Raw genomic sequence first — 25,231 nt, forward strand, 5'->3', positions numbered from 1 at the left:
ACAATTTGGACTTGAGTGCTGCCTGTGTTTTTGTATCTTTAGATATTATTATTTTTCCTAAGGAGCTGTAACCATCTGCATTTGAAGTTGTCTGTTTGATATGCCTCTTTGATACTTAAGCCTCTAAGTGGCTGGAAAACTGAATGAGAACTGGGCAAGCAGAGAAAAAGAAGCCAGAGTATAGTCAGTTCCTTTGTGGGAAGATATTTAATTTTGATAAAGGCATGAGACTATTTTGCTTTTGTTTCTGCTGTTGCAGGTTGCCTTTCCCTGCGGGTGATCGGGTAACTTTTAATGGGAAGGAATGCATCTGCCAGAAATGTTCCCTGCCCCCTTCCAGCAGCACTGGCTCCTTCCCTGTACAGAACCTGAGAAGTAAGTACAGATTTCTACTTTTTTCAGTCAGTGCTTCTTAGTCTGCACAGGTTTCAAGAACATATTTTTACAGCAGTGTGTACAATTGGAACTTCCATTACTCTGCTGTGTAAGAGGTGTCATGAAATTCAAGGTAGCCACATGAAAAAGTGTAGGGTGGTTTTTCAAGAAAGTCTGATATTAAAAAGAAGCCCAGAAGGTGCTATTATTGGATTAACAATACATTGAACCTCTCAAAGATTTGATTAAAATGAACTAAATCAAATTATTTGGAGAAAAACATAATATAGATGCTAATATTTTTGAGGATTTAGTCCAAGTCCATCTGAAATGAAAGCCAAAGTGAGATGCAGTGATTTTTAAGTATTCTAGTATTGCTTCAGAAAATATCAGTGGCAGGACTGCATGGCTAAATATTACTCAGCAAGGGGTTTAATGTGTGAAATATCAGTGGAGAGCATTCACCTTGACCTCAGACTATTGTGCACTATCAGAAGATTCAAACACTATGGGAAAGAAATGTGGTCTTTTTACACCAACTTCTTTACAGTAAATCACAGAGGGGTGGTGTAGCTCTGAACTCCATTCCTCTACTGTTTTGCTCATGAAGTGCTGCCATGCTTTGAGTCCACTGCTAACTTTATGTAATTAAACAGCAGCAGCAATTCAATGAAACAGCAAAGACAGAAAAGTTTTTAATGACTGTTACATCAAGCTGGATTCAGCATGGCTGAGGAAGGGCCCCATGCATTGCTCATCTTCCTGCGTAAAGGAATCTAGCCCACTTCTGGGAGAAATCTCTCCTTTTTTCTGTTATCTTTTCCCTCCCACATTTCTTCACAGAAGTTTTCACCATCTCATTTCTACAGTTCATCAGCAAAAGATGCTGTGTCAATGCTCTGTGAGATGCCCCATTGATTCCTCTTGGAAATGCCATTCTCTTTTGGGGATAGGTTGGCCCTCTCTGTTAGGTGCTTTCTCTTGTCACTTATTTCTGAGATGGATCCTCCTTGGCCATCTTTGCTGTCTCCTGGTCATATGTGAAAAGTGCCTTTGACTACAATGGACATTATTAGCCTGGTTGAGTACTGACAGGACAAGTTCATTTGATTATGTGTGGTACAGAATCCTTTAATGTTTTTACATTCCCTTTCTCTGTGCACATGCACACTGGAGAGTTTTTCTTGCCATTGCACTTCCTCAGCTCTCTTAGGTCACTGCACTGAGCCTTCCCAGAGCACAGATACCTGCAAACTTCAGCAAACCACTTGCCTCAGAGGGAAACAGCACTGGGAGCAAGCACATCTCTGTGGCAAAACCTGACCCTGGAAAATAAGTTTTCCTTTTCCCTACATTGCATAGAGCAGTGAATGGTGTATCTCCTGAGAAGAGCTTTCTTGGGAAAGACCTTAATGCTTTAAGCAAGCAACTCATGTTAGTAGTGTACCAAAACATGACCTCAGGCAAACTTTTTCAAGGAAGGAGTAGTACATTGACCCACTGATACATTGGGTTTGTTCCCGTCTCAAAGCTGTCTGATGTGTACCATGTGTGCTGTTCCCCAGCCTATTTATCCCAGCAGTGCTTTCATAACATCTCTTGGGGACTCACTGAGCTCCCAGCATCACTGCCCCCTCTGACAAGTCCTTCTATTTTCAGCCACTCCTTTTGCTTCTAACCTCCTTCGTGCATTCCATTTGGAAGAAATGAAGAATGTAAAATACTTGCTTTCTGCCTGATTCCTTGAATTTTTTACTCTACAAGTACCTACCTCTCTGTTTTGTTCTGTTTTATGAAACAGTAGCTCTGAAAACCTCTTGTGACAGCGTTGATTTTGAGAGAGTACTCAAGGAAGAACATTAACATGGAGCAGCAAATTGATGTGTTCTTCAGAGTTATTGCTTGAAATTAGTTGAGTCACCAAAGGATGCTGCATCCAAGATGGGAAGACAAGGACATGCATCAGTAGGCACTGTTGGCATAGCAACCACAATATTTGTTTGTGATTATCTGGCACTTTACAGAGAAAGCAGCAGTTGGGAATAAAAAAAGTAGCTCGCAAAATGCTGCATTTCTGCCCACCCAAGCTTAAACCAGATGAAAGGTGAATGACATTTGAGCACATGATGTTATGTTCAGTTTGTGAAATAAACCCTCAAGCAGTCGGATTAAATTAGATTTCCAGATGAATCCCCAGTACAGGAGAGATCACAAACGAATTTCTGATTCTAGTTTAACAACAGATACTGTAGATCACTGCAGGGACTAAAACCAGGCACACACCCAAATGTTCTTTATTATTAGCAAAACTCAAATGTTCTGATCTGTAGTGCACATGCTTTTGTGCTAGGCTTGTTTCCAGGTATTGGTGCTCTAGAGGGTAACAAAGAGACACATTATTGCTCCCTCAATACATTCCAAATCCACTAAAGGAAAATACAAACTATGCTTTATCATTGTGTGCTCAGAAGTGAAACATTTACAATTTCACTTAGATTGTCTCATTAGGGTCATGTAACCAATGAAATACAGTCTTAAATCAGAAAGTTTTTAAGAAGACTGTTTAAATGCTTTAATGAGATCCTAGGTTGAGAGTTCCTTCTTAATAACTAGATAAATCTTTCTAATGCTCTTGCACAGCTTTGTCTTCCATGCAAGACATTGTTATGGGTTTGTTTTCTCTCCTGACATTTCTGAATGATTAAGTGTCTTTCAGGTTTTGTCTTTTCTCTAGAAAATGATTGGTTTACCTGAAGAATTCCTGAAAATAAGATGTATTTTTCCACATGAGATGGAAGATATTTTGTGGAGCATTAGAAGATTACTGAGATATTGCTACTATTTTTATTTATCACTGGCATTTATCCATTTTTCCCCTCATATTCTACTATTTTAACTTTTAGTAAGAAAGTCATCCATAGACAGGAAATCTGTAGAGTGAAGAATGAATGAGAGATGGACCTTGTAGGGTATTAGAGGGTTCATTTGGGTTATAGAGAACCAGAGACAAATCCCATGTCTACATAACATCTCTGAAGAGGGCAGAAACTGATTGTAGATTTGGCTTTTACTGGCTTAGTGAAAATCTTCCATTGTGAAAAAGAAAGGCAACCAAACCCCCAGAGTCTTGTTCTCAGTTACTCTTTCTGGGGAGCATAGCTAGTTCACCTACAGCCTGTTTAACCAACACAGACTAACCTCTTTACCAGTTATTGCATGTTTTACATGTATTTTTTGTTAGCACGTCCTGGAGCTTTATGTCAGTGAATTTTTATAGAGAATAAATACATAGACATCCATCACTTCCACATACTGAAATGTCACTAATGCCTCCTAAGTGTTGGTGTGTTTTACTGGTTACAGGAAATGTCATGCCAGAATTTCAGCTTGGATTTTTTTCATGGTTGCAAAAAGAATTTTGAAATAAGTAGAGCTAGCAGATCCAAAGGCAAAGGCTAATATGAAGAATCAGTTATTTGTTTTACTCTTCGTCTTTTTTATTGCTTTTATCAGGCTGATTTATGACGCTCGAAAAATTAATCAGCAAAACTTCATGTTTTTTTAAACACAGTATAAATGAATTAAAATAAAGCCCAAGTCACTAGGAAACGGAAGTCATCAGCTTTTTTCTTTGAATGATGTCTTGTAGAAACTTCTGAGCTTTCTAAGGGCAGCAACACTTGCCATCCATCAGTGAGGAGTGGAGCCCTCGTGAGCTGTTACTGGGACACTGATGGATCCTTGTGCTGCTGTAACCGACTGCTGCATGGCCACCTAAAGAATATGATTCACTCATTTGGGTTTTTCTCTTGCAGACTGTGGGGGCTGTGGTTCAGAAATAAAAAATGGTCAGTCCTTGGTCGCCTTGGACAAGCACTGGCATTTGGGCTGTTTTAAGTGCAATACATGTGGCAAGCTACTGAATGCAGAGTATATCAGCAAGTAAGTAGAGGAGTATTTTCACCTCTTTTAAGCATTCTTTTAATGCCAAATAATTGATTTATCATTGCATTTATTTGCATTGTAAAGTTATAAAGATAATGCATAATATAGAAATATTATATATATTATAATAATATAATTAAGCAATGTAATATATAAATGCATATTGCATTACCTTTATTTTTATATATATATTCAGAAATATATAAGATATTACAGATTATTGTCTAAAGAATTACCTAAATTGTATTTTTAAAAATGAAATGGAGAAAAGTAGAAGTAACATTTTTCCATTTACCTGGAATGGGAGTTGACAAAGCAGCTATGCTACAGAGAGGCAGCAGGTGGAATATGTTTCCAAGACCCAAATGTATGCCCTTAGTCACCTATGGCTTTTCTCTCAGTGATGCTGTAATGTAAACAAGCAGGTACTGTTCTTTCTATAGGCGTGACATAAGAAGAAATGTTAGCCAGAAGTTCATTAGGGATGTACATGCCATGATTTTGTGCAGCTCCAGACCCTCATGGTGTCAGATTTGGACTGAATGTGATGACAGCACTGAGAAACAGCACAAAGCACTCACACAGACCACATCCCATGTCAACACTTCCATCAGGCCAGTGACATGCAGGCCTTTCACTGGCCAAGGCATCTGGGATTAATTTCTGCTTCAGAGAAGTGTGTTATGTTGAAATTTTCTTAAGCAGCAAAGTAACTCAGTCACCAGTGCCCAGAGATGATGGAGTTTAGAGCCTATGTCCCACCGACTTTCAACAATTCATTGGATTTCAACTAATACAAGTACTGCATTTAATTTCACAGCTTGCACTGGAGAACAATGTTTATTAAAAGGGTGTTCTTAAATAAGGTTTTGCATTGTCTCAATGTTGGGCTAGTCTGCTGTATTTTAGTACAGTACTTTTTTTGCTTGTTGTTGAATATAACCCCCCCATAAACTGTAAAGATATAATTACTGCAAAATCGTCTTTTTTTAAAAGGCTAAATGCCAAGCAAAATAACCCAAGAGAAGAAACATCCTGTCTTTAATTAATTCAATTAATTATTGTGATAACTTCTAGGTTAGCCTCTAAGAAATCCAACTTCCAGGCTATAAAATTAATTCCTATATTTCTCCAGGAAAATGTCTGATAAAATTATGCCTCTGCTGATAAATCTGTCTGATCATGGGCTGTTTTAGTATAACAAACAAAACACAGTTAAATATGTTTAACTTGAACTTTGAAGCATGAGAAGAATCTCCAGTTTCTTCTTAGAGCAATTTGTTTTCATTCATCAGTTTAATTGTCCACATGTACAATTGAGTAAAATTGTAAAATGTAAAATCAACAGGTTCTTGTCAGGGCAATAGTCCAAATGTTCTGGTCTTGACACTTTAAAATAAAAGCTGGGACGCCAGTTTTTTTCTTCATATCTCTAAATTGTATCTTAACTCACTGGTGGTGGTGAAATAGCTGGTTACATCATGCATGAGGACACTGCTGCTCAGGCTGAATTCTTGTAGTCATTGCTGGCTTCCATGGAGCAATTCCCAAGTTGTTTGATCCATGACTGTCCTCAAGCTAGTCCAGTCAAGAGTGCCAGTAGTTTTAAGTGTGTATCAAAACTTGGTTTGCAGACAAGATATTTGAGAAATTGCTCTCTGCAGTCTCAGCTAAAGGATTAGATAATACATATATCACAGGATACATCAATTGGATGAATTAGATTATAAGAGGGGAAGAGTAATATGTAGAAATAACTATCTTTCCAGAGAGGGGGAAACACGTGAAAGAAGTTAATGGGTAACATGATTAAACAGGTGGTGTGAGGCTCTCAGAGACTGAGTGTTACTGTAAGGCTGATGGCTGAGTTTAGCAACAAAGGAGAAAAGTGGTCCAAAATAGTTGTTCATTACTCTTCAGCTTTTTACAGTATTGATGACTACGAGGGAGGCAGGAAAGCCCATAAATACCCTGTGAAGTGTTGAAACATTGACAGGTTTTAGATGCATAATCTCCCAGTGACCTGTAAGCTTACATAAAGCAGCATCTGTACAGCCTGTTGTTCTTCCCTAGGGATGGGGTTCCATACTGCGAAACAGACTACCACGCCAAGTTTGGGATCAGGTGTGACAACTGTGAAAAGTACATCACTGGAAGAGTGCTCGAGGTAAGGAGAGCCTGTCATTCAAGCACATCTCAAAGTGTACAAAAAGACTAGCTCTTTTGGGTTTGGTCCTGTGCTCACATATGAGTATTAATGCTACAGCTTAATGTTACATTTATTGAATACCAGGAACTTTTTCTGTAATTGGGTTTTTTGTTTCTTCTGTTAATGATTTGGTAATACACAAACTCCCTAAATGGATATTTGTGGTACTAGAAAATGTTCAGGCAGCAGAAGTAATAAATGAATGTATTATCAGGCACGTTTTAAAACTTGCACTAAATTCATTTTTAATTTCTTTTTTTTTTATTCTCTTTTATGTTCCCCAAAGATAGGATGAAGCTGTTGAAAAGTAAAATGAATGATTTGGCCTGTGTCTTTGCAACCAGAAATGAACTGTGTGGCAGAGATTTTTTTGCACTTGTTGTTCTAAGAAGCAGGAAGTTGTTTAGTGTAGGGGTATGTTTATGCATTATTCAAAAATTCCCATATAACTGGCCCAGTGTCACAAAATGAATATATTCCTTTGATCAGGATAAAATTTATCCTTAGATCTAAGTGTATTGTTACCCTGTCAGTGTGGTTGATTGTCTACCTTTTCTTTCTGCTTTTCCCTGTGAAGTCCAAGCAGTGCGTTGAGTTAGGAAGGGTTGCTCAGTTCACTCTTTTCTCTTCATCAGCTAAGAAAGCCTGGAGAAATCCCAAAGGGCTTCCACCAGAGAAAGATCTGCTTGGTGTCACACAAAGACTTAACTGTCCAAGTGGTGGACAATTATAACTTGTTAGGAACTGATGAGCAAGTACCCATACTAGATGAGAATCTGTATTGGATGGGATGCTCTGGTGTTAACAGAGGCACGAGAGACTTTTCCATTAACAAATGTTTTTACAAACCTCTCTGAAAGGAGATTTCTAAAAGGGAATTTGAAGGAGTATAAAGACAGTTTTCTCACTTTTTTTTTTTTTTGCACACAATTGTCTCAACTGAAAGAGGCAAAACAAAAGAAAACATCTTAAAACCTTCAAAAATGTAAAAGGTGACCAGTGGAAGCTGTTATATGTTTTCAGAGCCGTCAACCATTGACACTGAATGAAAGGGAGTAAAAGGGGATGAGATTTGAAAGTGAAGGTAATTAAGAGAGGTGAATGCAGAGAAGAGTTAAAGCTGTGGCAAATTTGGAGTGCACTTACTCAGAGCAGTTTACAAGGAGTGATTAATACTGAGATAGGAGAAGAACGGAAGCTCCAGTTTCTGTACTGACTCTTGGCTTCACAGTATTGTGTTTAACTGTCTTGGTTTTTGCCTTGAAATATGTGCAAGAATGCTCTTTTTGTGGGGTAATATTTTACCTGCTGTATGGTTTTAAACAATGGCATGTGGTGTGATGTGATTAAGGACTGGGTCCTTACTGTCTCTATGGGTATTGAAAAAAAAAAAAGCCTTCTAAATCTGCATAGTAGCAGTACCAAGTGTGATTTGTGGGACCTTGGAGCACATGTGACTGTAGTTGATTCTTCCGACTGTTTGGTGAGAGTGTACTGAATAGGAAGACATTTCCTTGTTTTTATTGTAGATGGACCAGTAACAAACTTGAAAAAAGCTAATTTTTGAAAGCTATTGTAGGAATTCTACCATGACAGATTACATAGGATGGTTTTGGTCACTGTGTGTGTGTGTGTGTGTCCCTCTCCTCTCCATTCCCCAGTGTTGCTCTAAGGACAGCTCTGTACCACTGAACCTCATCTTTGGTACTGGTTCAAGCTGGGAGCTGCTTTCATTGGTCTGTGGCATTTAACTGTGGAAAAAATACTGATGCAAGATACCAAAACCTTTAAAAAAAAAAAAGAGGAGAAAGGACTTTCAGCATCTGTAAAAGCACAGATGGTATCATTGTGAAACAGGAAACATAGGCTGAAGTTAGAATGGAACAGGAAATGGATTTGAATGACATTTAATGTCTGGACACTTGTTGGAACAACCTGGAAATTTTATGATCTGTAAATTTTTTTATATAGAGCTGTACAAAACAATTTGTTGGTTTTTGTGCAACAAAGCTAATGAAGCTTGAACATGGGTGCATGTCACGTGTCCTAGCATTCTGCTGTCACAGTAGGTCCTGTTCCTCATGACATCTCCCCAGATATCTGCTCCCATCCCCTCTGTTTTTCCATGACACATCTCAAGAGCTTTCTGTGCATTCCCGCTGCCTGCTCACAAGCAGTGACTCACGCTCTTGTGAGCTTTCTCCCATGGTGATCAGCCTGCATTTCCAGGAGTCTTTGGAGCTCTGTAAGGGATCGCTTAAAGCAGCCACTGAGTTTCAGTGTGGACCATGGAGAGGAGCTGGGTGAGGAGGGAATGCACACACCTCGTTTCAGCAGGAAGCCAAACAAAAAGTCAGGGGCTGAGCAAACAGATTTGAAAGGACGGAGGGAGCGTGTCCATAGCTAACGTGGTTGAGGCATTTGTTGTTTGTGTGCAGCAGATGGGCTTGTTCTAAAGCCTTGGAACTGGGCTGATCTTTTCTCTCTCTCTCTGGTCTTGGTATCAAACTCGATGTCTGTTTGTCACTAGCAGGCTAATTGAGATGTTTGTGTATCTCCTGGTCAGGAGGACAGAGAATATACAGGGTAGCAATGCCTGTTCTTTGTTGTAAGGTGTATTATTAGTGGAGTTGTCTGGAATATTGACACGTTTTTCAAAACATCAGTATTTCTTTTTACCATCTTGAATATTATCTGGAGAAACACAGAAATAATAGGGAAAATTGCTCTTAAATTTGGGATAAATTTTGACAGCAATAGTTATTAGGCAGGGGAATGATCTCCCAAGGGAGCTGCTGGAAACTATCACTTTGAAAGTCTTGTAACAAGATTGGACAAGGCACTGGAAAATCTATGTTAGGGAACAGTCCTGCAATGACAAAGGGAGGGACTATATGACCTAATAGGATTTTTTCCATCTCTGATTTCTGTGATAATGTCAGGAGGACAGCTGCTTCCAACGTTAGTCTGTGACCAGATTTTATAATATTGTCTCCCTTTCCAACATTTGTTCATTTTAAGTGTTTATTCAGCAGATAGGAAGGGAGTGTCAACTAGTGTGAGTTGCTGATAAGTTATAAAATATGGCTGTTTTTGTAGGTCGTCAGCCAAACACAATGATGATTTAGTTACCTAAATTCTTTTCTCAGCCCGTTTTCTGAGGGCCAGATTCATTCGATGTAGTAAATGGGCTTAGACACACGATAGCTTTGTTTATAATTCCTTTCTAGTTTCTTTCTTCCCCTCCAGTCCACCTTGGCTTGCACCCACTCTTCCAGGCAACTTGTACTGGAAAAGCTATAAAAGGGGCTGAGCAGTTCATTCATGGAGATGATAATTTTTATTACTTTTAAAAGCAATGATTTTGCTGTTTTGTTTTGTTTTGTTAACCCTACCCACCAGTGCATTTATGGGCAAGATTTGCTTTGTTCATTATGCATACGGAACACACTTAAATGCAAATCAATCCTCTCCTAGAAGTTGTGTTCTTTTATCCCTGACCATATATATTGTTAAACCTGCCAGCTTAAGTGAGGAGCAGGAAGTTGCTGGAGTTTACTTTTGTAGTTTGACTTAAAATGCACTGTGACTGAAAACCTCCAGGGAGAGAAAGGGTTTACTTCAGTGCTTATGCTGTATCTCTGCTGCCAATCCTGCAATAGTTAGCATCATGCAATAACACACATCTTAAAATAACAAGCCATTGATTTTTATGACCAGCCATTTCCCTTTTGTCATGTTGCAATCTACTTCTCTGCACTTAGCACTAAAATATTTTTCTCCTTTTTTTTTCTATTACAAGCAGTAATTTATTAGGTAAAATTTCAACTTGTGCTAATGAGTTGTAATTGTGCTAAAGAAATATACTGTCTTTTTAAAAAAATTACTGTATATCTTACGATAATACAGAGCCTGCTTTAAACCCCTTTCATTCAAGAAAACACTTTCCATGTGTTTCCTCATTTTTAATCAGTCTTTTAGCTGCACTTTGCTGGGGGAGGCAGAGATGTGTAGTCTGTCTCTCGGTCCTTCCCACATAGCAGGTTGTGTAAAAGGTTTGGAAAGCTGTTGAGGTTCATGACAAAGCTGTGTGACAGCCAATGACTCCTCCTTGTGCTCTCCTGGGAGGCATGTCTGGGTTTCCTTAACATCTGATATTTAGAAACATCATCTCAATTCCAGCATCTCTCTATTTAAAGTGGCCCACATTAAAAGAGTTAAAAATGCTCTGGATAAGATTGATTTTTAGCTTTTTTTCTTTTCCCCTCCAATTGAGGAACTCTAAGGAGAATTTATAGAGAGTAGTCTTAGTTCCTCTCAACTTCTATTTTATGAAACTGAGTGAACCCAATTCTCCTCTGCTGGTAAAGTCAGCTCCAGGCTTTTCTGGTGATGCTGTGGGTTCCTGACTGGAACCACCTTGTCTCAGCATGGATGAACACTGTACTCCAGACAATGCTTCAGCACTATCTTGTGCACTGATAGTAACACCATTTCTAAAGAAAGTGCTTTCCTGGTGTATCCCACACTGGTGCAGTTTTCTTCTGTGAGCTCTCTAACATTGACAGCCCATAGCGAGATATTGAGGCATCACTTTCTGGGGAGGGGTTCTCTTCATCTACTTTTCCAGCTGGTGGTTTCCTCCATTGTTAGAGGAAGCCTCCTTATCAACAGATAACCTTCTGGGGATGTTTTAATGTCAAACACAGCATAGGCTGTGAGGGGATCACATTTGCTTGGATAGGCAACTGCGTCCATCAGTGGCCAAAATACCAAATTTTCAGCACTCAATTTTATCGACTACTGTCCAGTGATTCACAGCTACATGACTCTGGTGTAAATGTGGCTTACAAGTGCTGTTGAAAATCACAGCAGTTGGAACCATCTTTATGGTTAGTATCTGACATCCTAACAAGGCAGCATGGCACTCAGTTTATGTGGGGGAAGAAAGAGCTAGCATTTTACTTGTTTACATGTATGTGTAAATGTCTAGAAAAACATAATCAATATATGTTCTTAAAATCTATTAATCACAACTATATGTTATTTTGAAATAAGGGAGCAAATGCAGTGGGCACCCGGCAGGAATGAGACTAGAAATGTCAATAATTTATATGTCAATTAAACGTCACTTATGACAAAGTCACAGTGACTTACTAATTAAAACATGAATCTTATTTTTCATAGTTTGTGTTTTGCCTTGCCCTAGGGTTGAGCTGATTTTGTTTGCAGCCATATCTACTTTGTAAATCGATTGCCTTCCCCTTTGCAAGAGTCTCAGTATAGCAGAGAGACGATACTAACTCTGTACAGCAGGGAGTACAAATTTCTGCCTGCAGTGTGCAAGAATGGTTCATTCTGCAATGTCTGTTGCCCTGCTGTTTCATTAACAACAGGACCTACTGATGTGTGAAAGGTGCTTGAGCAGCTTATTATATAGGCATTAATAGTGAACCATGCAATAAAGGCAGCTCTGCCTGTAGGAGCGAAGGGTTCCCTGTGCATGGGCAGCCTCGGGAGGGCTGTCAGAGCAGCAGAAGGATCCAAGTGTCAGTGCTGCCTTCGTTAGAAACTGCTCTCTGCGCTTCTCTCCCTTCAACAGAGAAGAAAGAAAACTGTTGGAAAGACAAATCTAAATAAATCAGCATTAGCTTTTGCAAAAGGAGACCATCTAAGGTAGGAAACGTTAACTAGCCCTTTCAGTGCATAATGTTTGCTGAGATGCAAGGCATTCTGCAGCTTGGGAATGGTCTCTGGTTTGGTGCCACTTGCATTTATCTGGGGCTGCTGGCTTGCAAAGGCAGGTTAATCATCAGTGCATTCTATCTGAATTTGGCTGGGCAAGTGTTGACAGTTGACCTAGACTTTCTGCTTTAAAACAGGCATCATTAAAAAAACTATCAGCAAGAAGATAGATAGCAATGCAAATTTGCATAGCTTTTTTCCTTATCTTTTAGCTTTTTCTGTAGCACAGTTATATTGGTCTAGATGAATTTACCTCATCTTTCTCCCACTTTCAGCCTTTCTGTTTTTAGCTACCTCTTCTCTCCAGAAATACAGAGCTACGCCTATCTGTCTTTATTGTCTGAACTGCTAAAAACTCACAAATTGTTAATGTGTCAGGAGAAAACTGTACATTAAACCAAACTCTTTGCATAGCTTTTACCCTGTAAAAGCTTTTAAAATTATTTATTTACTGTAAATAATTTGTTAGATTTATTGAAGAGCACTGAATACCATTTGTTGATAGCTTAAGACTTACATTTTTTACCAAAAGAAGGGGTTCTGCAAACTATTTCTGAATAACATAGAAAAGTTTAGGATTTGAGGGAAACTGATTGATAGAGAAGAAAGAATGACTGTTCCAGGTTTTGTGAGGGGGTTTTTATTTCTTTTCTCCGCTGCTTATTTGCTTTTCTGTTGAGAATTCCTCCCACATGTGTGGGGAAAGTCCTCAGTAGTGCTGCTGTGCATTTGTGCTTGTGTGGGTTTGTGCATGTTAGTTTTAGTGCACAGTTTGATTTTTGAGCCTGGCAGACTTGTGGTGCCCATTGCCTTTCCTCACACAAAAATGTAGTACCAGTTAACTATCTCAAATTATCTGAATTGTCTGACTGAAGGATCAAAGGAGTGATTCCAGTAGTCACCCTGGTACCTGCTGAGCCTCAGACCCCAGCAGCACAGTCTGCAGCTACCCTGCCTCCCTAAGCCATGTATTGCTGTGGTGATGCACTAACATCCAGTGCCATTTGCCATTTGGGTGTTCTTACAGTGTGAAACATTGCACCTCATGGATGGCTTCAGTCCCTCATCCAATTATTTCATGCATTCTTTGATTCCCGGTGGTCCTCTGACCCACATCAGGGGAATGCTGCTGGTGCACAGCTCTGCAAAGCCCCGGAGCTCCCTTGACCCAGTCAGCAGCACAAGCCCTGCCTCCAGCTCTGTGTGTAACCATGGCAGTGCTGCAGCAGTGACTGCCCTCAGTGACAGTTGCCTTGTTGATAAAGTACCTCCAGGATGCTCTGGCCCATGTGAAAACAGTTCAGCGTGTCAGCTAATAGCAGGAGAGCAGCCTGTGACTCATTTCTTGTAGCTTTAAGATTTTTTCATCCTACTAACCTTCAGCATTTTTTGTGCTTTTTCATATTTCTTTCACCCCTGCCAAAGTAAGAACTTCTGAATGGTACATTGAACTGGAAATATGTAGATTAGGTCTGAAAGAAACTTCCTTCTTTCAGGAAGGATTATTAGTGTCAGTTCTGCATGTGACAGCAGCATTTCCTCTCTCAGGTAAATCTAGTGATCCAGAACAGCAGTCCTTACTCAGGCACAGAATGAGAGGCAGCTTCTGTTCTTAGATGTTTACAGCCCAGATCACCACGTTCAGCTTGAAAAGGGCTGTGCTGGCTTCTTCTGATAACTTGGGTTGTTTCTCCAGGGCTGTTCAGTGTTGGTTGAGCTTCATTCTTCCCATCTGAAATGGGTGTGCTAAATACACAGCTGCAAAGTTGAAAATTAAGGGGAATATGTCTGCAAGTCATCTTTCTCCTTCTTCACTCCCTCTCTCCTATCAAGAGTTGGCATAAGTGAGAGCCAGCTGCAGCTTGTCTTGGCCCCTAGGTGGGTTTTAAGGAGTGGGAAAGTGGAAAAGAAGTAAAGGAGATTTGTTGAGCAGATGGAAAACAGAAGCCTCTTCCAGCCTCAGTGGGTGGCAAGAAAAATTGCAAAGCTGAGAAGAAAAAGACAAAAGAGGCAGATCGCTCACTCCAAAACAGAAACAACTGAGTGCAAAATCAGTGGTTTTAGGTATGACAGACCATTTTGATTTACAAGAACATTTACCAAATTCTGTATAAAAAAAATGCACTGTTTTCCTTTTCCAGATTTTATCTGATTTTGGCAGGGCTGAATTTGCTCCTGAGCCAGAACTTGTTTGGAGATGTCACAGAATGAGATTACAGTCGTAATAGTGCTAGTTTTCCTGCTATTATTTATTTTTTCTCAATTATCCCCTTTATGGTTTTTAATTACTTTTATTTTACTTTCTCCCACAACCATTAGAAACTTCTTCTTCTGTGAGTCCAGTTTTGTACTAAGTTGTTATCATTCTGAGATAAATGTTCTTGGGGTACATTTGATTTGCACCTTATACCTGGAAGAATAAGGAGTGTGTGGGAAGCAATTAAAATGACTCAAATGTGGGTGGGAATTCTCAAGGCTCTGCAAAGCACAGCAGGATGAGCCAGAACCAAGACAACATGAAATAACTGTACATGTGAGACTGCTAAAGCTGTAGGTAATGCTGCAGGTGTGTGTAGTGAACATTTCATGTGACTGTTTCTTGGCATCCAGTAGGATGATAAATGAATCCAGTACGGAGAAGATGAGGAGAATGATTGATACAAAACATTACACTGCATTTACAGTGGTGTAAATCCTGATGAAAATGGTTCATTTGCCCTGGCGCGCTGTTGAAGTGAGTCAGTGGTGAGTCAGGTCCACCGTGACTAAGAGAATTAGTGAGAGTTTTTCTCCACAGACTTCTGTCTTTTAACTTCAGGCTCTCACACTTTTTTTCTGCTCAACACTGCTGTGTGACATAAACAATGGATATTTTGCTAAATACCTCTGCCTTTACAATGTTGCCTGTCCCTTCAAATCCAGTAGATGATATGACAGCTGTTTACTAACTTTACCATTACTGTGTACCACTATTTCTGAGTAATTCTTCAAGTCCTTCTGTTGCATATGGAAAACTCTGGCTCTGCTGGAAATGTGAGTGGAGGTTTTATGTGATTCCACTTAAAGCTGTTAACTGAGCAGAGTGTTATATTCTAAGCACAAAGGGTATTTTCTGAATAGCATCACTCTAATTTGAATATACCCCTTAGAATTCAGTTTTTGGAAGCCAGTATAGTCCTTGTAATGTGCCACAAGGTGGATGCAGTAGCAGAGTTATCAGTGTGTGCATCCATTGATAACACTTGATGGTGCAGTGCTGTGCACCTTTTTCATGGTACTCCTGGGAGAAAGACAGGACAAACATCTGAGCTCTAGATTTCACTCAGCCTTTTGGATTAAATGCACACTGTGCAATGTGGGTTGAAGCTCTGGCCAGAAGCAGGAGGGTTGTATTAAAATGTGGGAATAAGCAAGAAGAACTCTGATTGGGTTTGTCTAATTGACTTGATAGAAAAATTTTCTGAGCCAGTCCTGTGCTGTTAGATCAGAGAGTTATTAGATATCTAATGTAGTTCTGGGAGCAGGAATTAAAACCTTATCTCAGCCAAAGTCAGGGAACTGCATTTACTTACAGAAATTGGGAATTTGCCTTTATAAATCAATGCAGTGACTGATTGGGGTATTTAACAACAAAATTCTGTATCTCATTCAAAAACTTTATTAATTTTCATAAAGATATACCTGTGCTTCATTATCAGATTCCTGTACATTCCTGGCATCTAAGAAAAAGCAAAATTCATTCACATAATGGCCTAATAGCTTAGTAAAAACAATCAGTTGGGGAATGAATGAAGAAGTATAAACAGGATAAATTAAATATCCATTAAAGCAGTTCAGTGATTTTCCACCTTTTTATTTATATACTCTGAAAAAAAAATTCCCGGTGAAAGTACACGCTCCTCAATGTTGAGTTTAAAATGATAAATAATGAAGCAAGTGCCAAATGATAGAGAATGGGAGTAGAACAGAGCCAGCAGATATTAAGGAAGTCTTCCACAGAGTGGAAGAACTAGCAATGTGATTTTGGTGGAGGACAACCATGATAGTTGAGGAGTTGAAGCAAGTATCCTGAGGAGATGCTCAGAGAGCTGAACTTGTTCAGCCTTGGAAGGTGATGGCTTTAATGGGACCTAACTGTAGTGTTCCCATACCTATGAGGAGGCCCTTGAATATGTGCAGACAAGCACCTTACTGAGGCACATGGTGGGAGGGCAGGAGACAATTGTCATAAATTTAAAGCAGGGAGGTTCTGACTGGATAAAAAGGAAAAAAAAAATCACTATGAATAACTAAGAATAACTACTGTCCATTGGAGCAATATTCTCAGAGGTTGTGCAGTGTCCATCCTTGAAGGTTTTCAGTATTCAACTGAAAAAATTCCTGGGCAGGCTGATCTGAATTGAGTATCAACCCTGCTTTGAGCAGGAGGTTGGATGAGATGAATTACTCTATGATTCTGTGATCACTTGCACACTTCCTGGCTTTAAACTGAATTCTAATTCTGTTGCCTGTGCTATGAAGTTTACCTGAAGGAATATCAGTGTCCTTTAATGAACAAATGGGAATGTCCATGTGAATGGACATTACTCAGGAAATGGAGACAAAATATACAAAAGAGAATAATTTATTGTGCAATTGAAGTATTACAATTTCACCCATCCCTACATTGCCTAAGTATTTTTCCCCTTCCCATCCTGTACAAACAGTAGCTCCCCTCCACTTAAAAAAGCAACAGAAGTCAAGTCATATTTTTTCTGTAAGATGTTTAATTCTTCATTTCAGGCTGAGAAGCTGCCTGATGGGAAGGCTTATTGACTGTCAGTGGTTTTGTGCTTTATTCTGTTTCCCTTTGCTTGGACAGGTGGTTGTCTGGTGATGACACAACTCTCCAACAAATTTGTTCCGTGTGAAAAGCTTTTAACTAAGAATGCTTTATACCAGTCTTCTGTGGGCTTTGTTTGTGGGTCAGGCAGCTGCACCATGCCTTGGCATACCCATCAGCTCTATGTTTTGTAGGCTGTTTTTCATTATTTCTTTTCAGGGTGGGATAAAGTTAGGACTTGGGGATTTTAGAGTATGATGTTGGTAGGACTTGGATCTACTTAAATCGACAACACTTAGTGGTAATGAGGAACTATTATAGCAACTATATTGTATTATACACTCAAAATGGAAAATATGCTTTGATATGATTGAATCAGTGTAGCAACCTAACCTTTTATCACTTCCACAGACTCTTTACTCCCTGCAATAAAAGATGTCAATTATCCCTATGCATTTTGATAACAAGATAGATTTTTTTTATTGTTATTATTTTTCATTTTTACAGGAAAAAGTTTGCTGATAGCTTTTAATTCTCAGGAAAAGAATCGGATAGTTGTAAGTTTATCTAGTATATGAAACGATTTTCTGTACTTTCTATCTTCCCTTTACTAATTACTTCAATGAGTAATGCACTGAGGATGTACTTAGACTTCAGTGATGAATCAAACATCAGAAATCTTCAGTCTTCCTTCCAGGGCTCAGCTCACTCTGAGCTTTAGGCTTGCACAGTTTCTCATGTGTCAATCCATAAGCAATTGTCGCTCATCGACTGCGGTAAAAAAATTACATCAATCACACTTCTAGAAGCAGCATGAGAGATCAGGCAAGCAATGTCATTGTGGTAGAGTTACAGTTATTATGCATATCATCTTTTATATATTCTACCACTTCATCACTTATGGCAGTCATAGCCAGAAAATGAGCAGAGTTTTTTGCTGAGCTGTCTGCAGTAATGTAATATATTTTTCCTGAGTGATGACAGCTAATTTAAAACTCAAACTTAACTAGTTAAGGTTATTCCTTTTGGTATGAACTACTCTAGTTTTGCTAGACCGGCATGTTTTCCAGGCCTGGTGATCATACTCTTCTGAAGATTTTTGAGTAACACCCCTTATTGTCTCCAAATTGTGCTTTGAACGATGCCATTCACATTTGTCATATCAGCTTTATTCTCCTTTTACTTAGTTCAAGCCCTCAAGTTATGAGAAATGAGAAAAGGTGGTTGTATGTACTTTGTTGCAGAGCTCTCCTCTCTTGCTTTAAGTGAAGCATGGGTTTGTCTGTCCATGTGCTGTGGGACAGGTTGCAGCACTGAGATGGTCCCTGTGCTCAGGCAAGGACTGCAGGAGGTCTGCGTTGATCAGCCAAAATAAACATCGTTCCTCAGTTATCAGCCCAGAAGGCTCTTCCTTCTCTGCAGAGGAGATTTCACATTCAAAGAGGTCTCTTATACTAAAGGGAAACAAGTAACTCATAATGCTTTGTCTCAGGGTATTGAGGACTGTTCTGGCTCCATTTAAATTGTACACTAAGAGTGCAACTTGGTGATTGTGGGAAGCTGGTTCATGGTCAGTTGAAGAAAAAGTAAATTGTTGGTATATGTACGGCATTATTACTGAGGACACACTTTGCTATTCAGGTTTGAGGTAATCTCAGCTGAAAATTAGTCTTTAAATTGATCTTCACACTAATACTGTCTTCACATTTGGATTTCTGGGCACAAAGACCTGGTGCAGACTTGAAGCAAATGTAGGATATTGAGGAGGTTTTTTAGAACCTATCACTTGAACCATAAGAGATCTCTCAGAGATGAATGTTGCTTCTTCTGTGCTGTGAGTGTGTTGGTGTTTTATTAAACACTGAGACAACAATCTGTCAAACTAAGCTTTCAAACTGTGCAAAGAAGAAGTAACCATATGGTTAGGAATTTTTTTGCTGCATTGAACTACCTCACATCAATATAAGTAAGAAGAGAAAAAATGATGAGGCCTTTACTACAACTAAACCAAAACCATACAATATTTGCTGCCCTAAGCTTATCAAATAGCTGGGTTCTGCTGGAACCAATTGTTCATCTGTGAGACCAAGCCCCTGAAATTGAAGGGACAGGAGAAAGGGCCACTGATGAAAGCCTCCTTGGCATTTACCCCAGGGATTATATGGTTCAGACTCAGGTCCTAGTTTTGAATATAATTAATGATATCTAATCAAGGTAACTGCATATTCATATCAATAAATAGTGTCAGTTAATTCCTGCATCAGGTGCCTAGCCTCAGGTTCACCTAGCACCTCTCATTTAGAAATATGGTGTGGTCTTTTTTAAATCCTTCCAAGTGTTGAAGTGTCTGCTATGTCTTGTCTTCTGTGCTTTGATTAGAAGAAGGACAAAATTTTAAAAAAATGTAAAAGGGGCAACAAAAGTCACTGTCAGCATTTAGACTTATTGAAAATTATTGAGTTTGTGCCATTTTAATTCAGAGCTACTTATGCAAAATCCGTTGGAGTTTTCCTGGTGTGATCATCAGCAGAAGGATCACTATACTTTCCTCCCTAATTTTTCTGTTACAGTTGTGTCTATGTCATAAAAGAGGTCTTTCTGGGCCATTCTATACCTGGTTGATATTACTGACTATGCAAGTGACTTCACTAAGTGAATTAAAATTATATATTTGGTTGTACTGTTAAATTAAGGAAAAAGACTTTGTTCTGTGATGCATCCAGGTTATCTGAGAATCTGTCCTGGCAGTTTATTTTAGCAAAGAAGTAATTTAATTCCCTTAAAGAATGTTAGCCTGGGAATTGTATCATCTGTGCTAAATCAGTTGAGTTATTGAGGCTATGCATTCCATTAACAAAACTTGTGCACTTCCAAGGGAGATTGTATTTCTTTTCAATCTGATATGCCAAACATAAGTTTGTCTGGTGATAATTAAATACCCTTCTGTGCTTAAACACTTGCACTAGGGCAAGCAAGTTTAAACCAGAAGTTTAAGCTCAATACGGATACTTTGTGGTCTGGTACTTTAAAGGTGTTACCACAGATATTAGTGACCATCTTCCATGTCTAAAATTGCAAAAATCAGTCTGAAATCTGCACAATGATAACATAAAAAGAGTGAACTGGAGCAGAGCTGTTTTTAAAATGGCAATTCTGATGTGATGTGTTATTGCCAATCTGAAATGCTGCAGCAGGTTTTCAGGAGTGAATCAAGTTAACACTGGTGCAGTGAAACCAGAGGTTCTTTAATCTAGATTTACTGTATTGCTATTATTGGTACTGTGAATGGCAAAATAGCCCCCACACACAGATTACATTCTTTAATGTAAATGCTTCTGAAAGCTTTGAAATTCAGTGAAGAAGACTTAGAAAAGTCACCTTTGTAGTAACAGGGCTAAATTTCTAGATTGACAGAAGGGGATTTGCAGTGCAGTGCTGTGAGAGCCTATTTACATGCTGAAGGCAGAGGGGCAATAGTTGATAGTAGTTTCTTAAAGGCATCCACAATCCTAGTAGCACTTTTAATGTTTTTCAGGTAAGCAGGTTATGAGACATTCTAAATGGACTAAAATTTGCATTTTTTTAACTTCAGGAGAGTTTCTACTAAAGTCAGGTTTAGCTTAATCTTAAACCAAACCTAGTTTACTTTAGCTCTAAGCTGTAGAGTTACTTGGTCTCCTGGCTTTTGTTCCTAGTGGAGATGGCATTGACCTTAAGCCATTTAAACCATGGGCAATTCTGTGTAGCATGGAAGAGTGTGGGGTTGAAGAAAAGAAAGGAGATGCCAAGATCTGGCTTTCAGTTCCGTAGGGATTTTGAAGAGTGAGGAGTGCTGGGAGCACGTGCAAGGGCTGTCTTTGGCACTTTGTTTTGTCAGTGCCATCTGAAAGATGGGGTGGGAGTGCAGTTTGAGGGACTGGCCCATGTTGTTCACTCAGCAGAGCACAACTCCATGAGTGCTATTTTTGTCATTGGCTCAAGCCAACGTTGCAGGTCATTGAGAATTTAAATATATGAAAATTGGTAAGTAACTAAGCAGTTCTGAGCAAATTGAGGGCTCAGTCCTGTTCTCATTCCAGTCAATGAAAACAGTGGTATTAAATCATGTGGATTAATCTCTGAGCAGATGGCAAAACTGTTGGCCTGTCCATGTGAGGGTGTGAGTGCACAGCACCCAAAAGTGCCTGCTCTGGACTTGCTGTACTATAGGCAGGCTACACTCATTCCTCATGGAACTCTTTAGTACAAGTTACCTGCAAGACACTTTCAAAGCAGCTATAAACATTTGTTGCACAGAATGGTTTTTGCTGAGCATTAAGATTGTGTATTGAGTTCATGCATGATGAGCATATGAGTTGCAAATCCGTGCTCAAGGTTATGACCTCCCAAATTCCTCATGCAGGTAAGTCCTAAGCTACCCTGCACTTGGTTTACAGGGAAAATGTGTTAATTGCATAAATTTGTTTCTGTCCTGTAAATTCAGAGACTTTTGCATATAAACTTTTTTTTGCTTTGTGTAGGCAAGACCATAATTACATTTTAAAGCATGAATTGTCTAGAATGACAAACCAGCATTGTGGTTGTAGGAGACTGTTGAACTAATTGTCATTAACTAATTAAATTATTCATATTCAAGAGAATGAAAGAAAAACTGCTAAATTCATCAATATTAATCATCTGTACCTTCTTTCTGAACAGGCAGGAGAAAAGCATTATCACCCAACCTGCGCACGATGTGTCAGGTGCAATCAGATGTTTGCAGAAGGAGAAGAAATGTATCTTCAAGGTAAATCAAACAAACAAAAAATAAAACAGTTACACTTGGCTCTCTTGCCCACACCTGCTTGCCCACACCATAGGCTTGCACAGGAGAAATTCAGGGTTACAGAAGGACTTGTGCAATAAAGTATGCAATGGGAAAAAAAGTCATTTGACATAAATATGAGGTGAAATCCTTCATATGTAGCAACTTCTAGCTCTACTAAACTGATCAAAGAAAACTGCTTACACAGTTAAATACAGGGGAAAACACCAGAGAAAACAAAGGCTTTTGTGTATGTCTTTGACTGGCAGTATCTTTTAAAAGGAAATCAGAAAAGAGAGACTCAGTAGGATGTGGGAACTACAAGGCTGGTGTATTATCCTAAAATCATATGCCTGCCCAGATCTGTGTTTACAACTTTGCAATTGTTCATGGTTTTCTAAAGGTGTACTTTGAAATTTTTCCTTAAGCTGGAAAAGTTAGACTTTATTTAGAACACAGCAGTGGTCTCAGTAAGGTCTAATTATGGTTTAGTACTTTGTTTTAAATTACAATTTTATTATCACGTTGGTTTGCAACAAGAACTACCTCATTAAAAGACATAGTGATACTTGTCTGTGCTCATGAATTTTCCCTTAGGAGCCAGAAAATTCTGCAGTTCTTCCAGTTGAAAAGGATCTTAGCTTTGCTAAAACCTCATAATTAATCAATGCTTTTAAAAAGTGCATCAAACTACAAATTTGTTTCTAGACTTCAAACCTGAAACTTGTTTACAAGTCAATGTTCATTTTAAGTCCCATTTGTCGTAAGGGTGGATACCTGTTGGGTTTTGTTCTGATTATTATTTCAAATAATAGCAAGGTATGCTCAGGTTCTATTAATTTGGATCCATCTTACTGTATTTTCTGATGCATGGAATGTTTACACCAGCTTACTGTCATACCATTTTGTCTTCACTGGAGAGCCATTTCCATTAGAAACTGGTGTTAATGCCATGAAAGATCAATGATCAGTTATTTGGATTTCCTTACCTGTTAAATAATAAAAAAATATCAGAGTCCAGGGTTTTATAATGTATTCTTCATCCTCTTAATAAACTACTGTAAAGTTACTTTAGGTGTTGCATGTTCCTTAGCAGAAATCTTCAGTGGTCATCCAACAGACAGCCTTTGGGTGAAAGGACATTTTTTATTCAGTGTGAAAAAGTTTCCCAGTGTTGCTTGGCTATAGACAGGAGTAGTTAAAAAAAAAAGTAATCTAAATACTTCTTAAATCCATTGGGATAATTTGAAGCAATTTATGGGACAAATGAGGCAAGCTCAAATCCACTTATAAATGGAAGATAACTTAGCATTAAATTTAAAGGTGCTATAAAAATGTTTCTTAGTTGTTCAGTAACAAAAAACCCCAGTAACTTAGTAAACATAATTTATCTGGTCTGTTCTTATAGGTACTCTTTTACTTAAAGAGTCTGGGTTCATCTGGGCTATTTTTGTGAAATAAATTCTAATGATCTCCATCTGTCTTCTGGGAAATAGGCTCTGTTTCTATCTTGTTTCCAAAATCCACTAGTTAGAAAACTTTCAAACTGCTGTGAAAACAAAGCATTTCCAATAACTCTTCTTGATACTCCCCACCCAGTATAAACATTAAGTATTTATTATGCAAAGGTTCTCAGATTCCAGTTTAGTCCAGCAGAAGTTGTAGTGCACTCACATTGTTTACCTCTGGAGCTTTAATCTGTGGCATGTCTGAGATCAGACTGGCATAAACATGAAGGTTTCTTCTTACTATTAAGACTTGCAAATAACTATTTTATTTTATATCATTATGCACATTCCACTTCTACTGAACACTATTTTAAACATCATGTTCAACGTTTTGAAAAAAATATAACTAGTGGAAAACTATTGAAGTTTCTATCTCACACTCATTGTTTACTTACATCTCGTTAAGATCCTCATTTCAATACCTGTATGCAAGAGAGAATTGGTTCATTTGGTATCTCCTGCTTCCTCCATGATGGCCATTCCCCTGAGTTTATGCAATTCCTTAGTAGCTGACTTACAAGAGACAAACATGTGGGAAGTGCAAGATTGAACAGTGAATAAATGATAGACAGACTGGATTTTCAGCCGGGGTTACATGGCACAATGGTGTGTACAATTCCATCCCAACATGGCATGCTGCTGTGTATGAGCCAAGCCTGACTACTACAAAAATATATATTATAGGAGTGTAGGAAAGAAATTCTAACTATATATAAAGAAAAAAGTTACCATGAAACAGGCTGCCCAGAGATGAAGTGGAATCTCCATCCTTGAAGACTGGCAAAGCCCAGCTGGACACAGCCCTGCCTGCTCCAATGGGACCTCCTTGAGCAGGAGGTTGGACTGGTGGAAGGGGAAAAGGGGAGGAATTCTGGCAGAAGATTAGCAGATAAATAAGGTGTCCCTAGGACATGAAGAATTAATGATCCTTCTGAAGTGGTGGGAATGAGTTACAACTATCTCATCAGAGATCCCATATCACTCTTCTTAGGACACAGATTTTGAAGTTGATCTGCCATATTGAATACATGTGGCTTTCTGAAATCCTTTAAATGTCTATGATCAGGCTCACTGAGATTGAGAGGCTGTCATCTTGACCTCTGAAAGTATCCTGCACTAGCAGGGGAAGTAGTCAGTAATCTATGTCTTATAAAACCTTATAGGAGGTTTTAATAAGGTTCTTATTTGAACTTTTTAGAGGTTCTTATTGTGGAACTGAATTGAGCAGAACTTTAAATTTACTTTGCAGGATCATCCATTTGGCATCCAGTTTGTAGACAGGCTGCAAAGGCTGAAGAAAAAAACAAGGTAAAAAACTTCTCTTTTTTTTTTTTTTTTTTTTCTTCAGCAGGCATGGATGGAAGGGTTTGGAAAATTTTCACTACTGTAATGTTAAATTTTAAATGATGGGAATCCAGTTGGCTAATGAAATGTAATCATGTAATATAAATACTCTGCTTTTAATCAGTGATTAAAGCTATAGATAAAGAAGAATGTTGACCTAAGAGTTATATATATAAGCTGAATAAGTAAATATGTGAAAATATGAATAAGAAAAAAAAGTTCATTTTTAACTTCTGTCTGATTATGATGTTATCAGTTCATGACCTCTTCTCTTCTCATGTGGCTCTAAACTTAAAAGATCAGAGGACTTTTACTTTATTTGTTTTTAGAAAAAAAAATCCCTTGGAGTTTCTGTTTTATTATTTGTTTCAAAAATGTTGGCAAGCCAGCCACTATTTAATTTAATCTCTGGCTTTAAGTACCTCCTTAAGTTGGATGATTGTGCACCTCTCTGTGTGCAAGGGGAAAAGGGGAGGAAT

General features: G+C 38.6%; 1 protein-coding gene across 17 annotated transcripts in view; it reads left to right on the forward strand.

Annotated features, from left to right (window-relative positions):
* The window catches only part of ABLIM2 (actin binding LIM protein family member 2), a 129,743-nt gene that overhangs the window by 57,496 nt on the left and 47,016 nt on the right, over positions 1-25,231 (forward strand). For all 17 annotated transcript variants that reach the window (XM_038134510.1, XM_038134511.1, XM_038134513.1 and 14 more), the window contains exons 4-8: positions 260-375; positions 4,191-4,317; positions 6,394-6,487; positions 21,795-21,882; positions 24,658-24,716. In XM_038134510.1, coding sequence (XP_037990438.1) covers positions 260-375; positions 4,191-4,317; positions 6,394-6,487; positions 21,795-21,882; positions 24,658-24,716 — 484 coding nt within the window. The remainder of the gene's footprint in view (positions 1-259; positions 376-4,190; positions 4,318-6,393; positions 6,488-21,794; positions 21,883-24,657; positions 24,717-25,231) is intronic.

This window comes from Motacilla alba, chromosome 4 (assembly GCF_015832195.1).
Source record: "Motacilla alba alba isolate MOTALB_02 chromosome 4, Motacilla_alba_V1.0_pri, whole genome shotgun sequence".
Lineage (NCBI taxonomy): Eukaryota > Metazoa > Chordata > Aves > Passeriformes > Motacillidae > Motacilla > Motacilla alba.